This window comes from Populus alba, chromosome 9 (assembly GCF_005239225.2).
Source record: "Populus alba chromosome 9, ASM523922v2, whole genome shotgun sequence".
In the NCBI taxonomy this organism is placed as follows: Eukaryota; Viridiplantae; Streptophyta; class Magnoliopsida; order Malpighiales; family Salicaceae; genus Populus; species Populus alba.
Genome location: NC_133292.1, coordinates 11,443,337 through 11,447,613, shown reverse-complemented (window position 1 = coordinate 11,447,613; position 4,277 = coordinate 11,443,337). Strand labels below are relative to the sequence as shown.

General features: G+C 40.3%; 1 protein-coding gene across 1 annotated transcript; it reads left to right on the top strand.

The window, feature by feature from the left end:
• Positions 1–370: 370 nt before the first annotated feature.
• LOC118028230 (wall-associated receptor kinase 2) lies at positions 371–3,469 on the top strand. The gene is made up of 3 exons (XM_035031763.2): positions 371–1,484; positions 1,668–1,817; positions 2,056–3,469. The coding sequence occupies exons 1-3, from the start codon at positions 617–619 to the stop codon at positions 3,207–3,209; spliced, it is 2,172 nt and encodes a 723-aa protein (XP_034887654.1). The 5' UTR covers positions 371–616; the 3' UTR covers positions 3,210–3,469.
• The last annotated feature ends 808 nt before the right edge of the window (positions 3,470–4,277 follow it).

The window sequence follows — 4,277 nt, the reverse complement described above, 5'->3', positions numbered from 1 at the left end:
ATGGGTAAAGTCCCAAGCTCTCCACTGTTTCTGCTGTGGCAAATACCCTATGGAGCTCGGCTGGTCCTGTTGAAGTTTATACTCAGAAGTAAATTTTCCAATGAGATAACTTTGTTAATACCATACCCATTTTTATTGAGGAAAGGGAACCTTAGCTTGCAGAAACAAGAAAATATTCCAATATGGCTGCCTTTGTGGGGTATACTGTATTCTGAGGGACTTTTCTTTTCCCTGTCTGTTTCTCCTACTGGTTTCTTTCACATCATTTATTTTAGCCTTCATGATTCATTAATTATTGGGGCCTCATTGACTCATGACTTCGGATGGGATGTTTTCCGAACTTGAAAGAATAGAAAACTAAATAAAATAAATCTAATTACATCACAGTTGGGTTAATTTTGGATTGCCATAGAAGAAAGATCGAAGAAAGGACTCGCAAGACTTCATTGACCTGATCATCTCGGAACTGGTCATATGATGAGTGTTTTCTGTCAGACTCGCTTAGCTATATATTGTCTACCAGGAAATGAAGATGCACAATTAAAAATTAGCGGGAGAGAGTTGGTTTGGAGCTTCTTTGTATCCATATATTAAGTTGGGTGGTGGTGTATAGGTAATGATGCTTCAGAGGTGGGTGTTTTTGCTGATGATGTTGCTGCTAGTGGCTGCAGTAACAGGAGCAACAGCAAATCCAGATGTGAGAGATGGCTGCCCAGAAAGGTGTGGGGATGTTATTGTTCCTTACCCGTTTGGGATTGGGGAACAAAGATGTGCCATGAATAAACACTTCTTTCTAGATTGCAATTCCACTGATGAAGTACTGTGGTTTGGAAAGAACATGCCTGCTCGCAATATATCATTGCTGAATGGCACACTCACTGTAGGCATTGATACATCGTATGATTGCTATGACAAGTCAGGGAGGCAGTTGGGGCTTTTCAATCAGTCTATCTCACTTGGATCAGGCCCCTTCACATTTTCAGACTCTCAAAATGTTTTCACAGCAGTTGGTTGTGATACCATTGCCATGGTGACCAACGAGGAGGTGACATTCGGGGCGGCTTGTCTCTCTTTATGCACTGAAAATGTTAACATGTCAAAGAATAATTCCTGCTCAGGTTCTGGATGCTGCCAGACCTCGATTCCCAAGGGTCTCAAGTCTCTGGATATTACCATTGGGAGCAATTCCAACCACACGAATGTTTCCGAATTTAACCCCTGTAGCTTTGCATTCCTTGAGGACAAAGACTCCCTTGACCTGTCGGATTGGCTACTCTCTCGGACTCCCAAACCTAGTGATACTTCAAATGTTGTGATCGAATGGGTAGCTCAAACCGAGAAATGCGAAAAGGCTCAGGCCAATAAGAGTTCATATGCTTGTGGCATCAATACAAATTGCAATTACTCTGATAATGGTCAAGGATATCGTTGCGAATGCAAAAAAGGGTTCCAAGGAAACCCATATCTTGAACAAGGATGCCAAGGTAAAGTGACCGATGCCTTCAGTAGTTACGTAATTGAAATTAAAAGATTGTTCATTCCTCTTGTCAGATATTGATGAAACAAAATAACTTCTAAATGCGTAGAACTTTTCTAGAATTTATATTCGTGTAGACTAAATTGTATTGAATTAAGGTCAATTCATAATTTTTTAATTATGTTTGCAGATATTGATGAGTGCAAGGATCCCCAGAAATACCCATGTCATGGTAAATGCCACAACACCATTGGGGATTACAAATGTAAATGTTCACTTGGCATGCATGGTGATGGAAAAGTAGGCTGTCAAGGATTTGCTATCACAACCATTATAGCAGGTAAATGTCCTTTGCATTTTTCTTCTATACCAGTGGTTGCTATAGCTTGCTTTGACTGCTTCCAGAGCTCCATCTTTAGTACTCAGAGAACCAATAAGTTCCTGTTATTGGATTTTGCTTTGCATACATCCTTTATTTCTCCCTCTCGACACATGAAATTAGCATAGCCACTAAATATGGCATGGAAACGTTTCTGTTCAAGAGATTCATTTGTTTTCCATTGATTTTCTGTATGCAGTCATAGGCGCCATAGTTTCCCTGGTGATTATTTGCCTATTGCTCTTCATGATCCTGAGTAAAAGAAGAAAGGACAAGAACTTCAGAGAAAATGGGGGAACGGTTTTAAAGCATCAAAGAGTAAGGATTTTCAGTGAGGCAGAGCTGACAAAAGCAACCAACAATTATGATGATGATAAAAAACTCGGGGAAGGTGGTTTCGGTTCAGTTTACAAAGGAGTTTTAGCAGACAATACAGTAGTTGCTGTCAAGAAGTCCAAGGGGGTGGACAAAGCTCAGATGAACGAGGATTTCCAACATGAAATCTGCGTTGTTTCACAGGTCAACCACAAGAACGTGGTAAAACTCCTGGGCCTGTGCTTGGAGACCAAAGTGCCCTTACTAGTTTACGAGTTCATCTCAAATGGAACCCTTTTCAAGCACATCCATGACAAAAGGTCACAGGTATTGGCTTCCTGGAGCAATCGTCTGAGGATTGCATCGGAGGCTGCTCTTTCGCTTGATTATTTGCACTCTCTAGCAGACCCTCCAGTTATTCACGGAGATGTCAAGTCGGTGAACATTCTATTAGACGATAATTACACGGCAAAGGTAGCAGATTTTGGAGCTTCGGTGCTTGTTTCTCCAGGCCAGACCAATATTTTAGCCACGAAAATACAAGGAACTTTCGGCTACCTGGATCCAGAGTATCTTATGACGGGTAATTTAACTGACAAAAGTGATGTCTATAGCTTTGGGGTAGTTCTTGTGGAGCTTCTCACAGGGGAGAAGCCAAACTCAAATGCCAAGTCAGGAAAGAAACGGAACTTTATTCAGTACTTCAACTCAGCATTGGAAAATAATAATCTTTTTGGGATTTTGGATTTTCAAGCAGCTGATGAAGCTGAGATGGATGAGATTGAAGCTGTTGCTGAGCTTGCTAAAAGATGTCTGAATAGCATAGGAGTAAACCGCCCATCCATGAAGGAAGTGTCAGAGGAGCTTGCTAAGCTGAAAGCCCTTAATCAGAAATCATGGGCCCAGCAAAATAGCGATGAGACAGAGCACTTGCTAGGCCAATCATCACAATCTTTCCGCAACAACGCAAGTCCTCCCACGAGTCAATCCCAAACTGTCATATCCATCGAGATTGAAAACTACACCGATAGCATTTAAAATTGGAATTTGCCAAGGAAACATGCTGCAATTTCGGAAGGCCAAGAAATTGTTGTCAAGCGTGTACTAAATAGTTTGTTTGATTAAGTTGCAGCTTTTTTGGTAGTGATTGAGTATTATTGTCTCCAGGATCCTGCAAGCTCAACATGTTTCTGGATTTATCCTTCCTTTTTTCATCATGTAAAGTAAAAATTGTGGGTTTACAGGATAAAGATCATAATAAAGCAATTAATTTACCTTGCATGGTAGATTTTGTGGAACCATGGACCGAAATGCCATTCCTGAGATGTGATATAAAGATCATAATAAAGCGATCAACATGATTTAGGACGATGCTAGACCAATTCAACGTAGCACTTAATTTGGACTTTCTGGACTTCATTAAGGAAACCATCTTAGGTTCACTTATTCAAGGACTTGCATTAGATTCAGACATAGAAAGCTACCTGGCTTCCGTGCTGGTTAACCAAAATCTCATCAGCTAAGGGAGTGTAAAATAGACCTAAATGTAATTGTTATTTACTTAGTCAGTCACAATATTGATGAACTCGGTATGGTTGTATGGAACCATGATCTGAAACACACATGTCAAAGCTTCAATGTCAAGAAAAACAGCAGCTCTATTCAACCAGAACAAAAAACATTTTGTTTGACAAGAATAGGCAAGTTTCTGCTAGTCTTCGAGAATAGAGAGGTAGGAATCAACTAACCATGTCAATGCCGGCTGAAATTCCTTTCAGAACTGATTCTGTGTAGTTTGAATGAGATGGGTAAGTAATCATGTCGACACCCTCCCAATCAGAGATGACAAAACCCTGTGACGTTCAAAAAGTGAAGGCAAAAGGTTAGAATTGTTTGCTTTTCATAATATTCTATGCCTTGGTTTTGGATACATAATTTAACAAAAAACATGAGAAATTTAACTAAGCAGCACCCCGAACTTGAGGGTATCCTTGAGAACAGTCTTGACAAGGTAACGATTGGCATGCATCTTCTGTCCATTCCAGCTTGAGTAAGAAACCATAACAGTTGAGACACCCTTGATAATGGAGTGAAAATAAGCTGGCA

Coding starts and splice junctions, on each gene's coding strand:
- LOC118028230 (XM_035031763.2), top strand. CDS start 617: ATGATGCTTCAGAGGTGGGTGTTTTTGCTGATGATGTTGCTGCTAGTG. Junction 1,485..1,667: donor TCTTGAACAAGGATGCCAAG/GTAAAGTGACCG, acceptor TTATGTTTGCAG/ATATTGATGAGTGCAAGGAT. Junction 1,818..2,055: donor TATCACAACCATTATAGCAG/GTAAATGTCCTT, acceptor TTCTGTATGCAG/TCATAGGCGCCATAGTTTCC.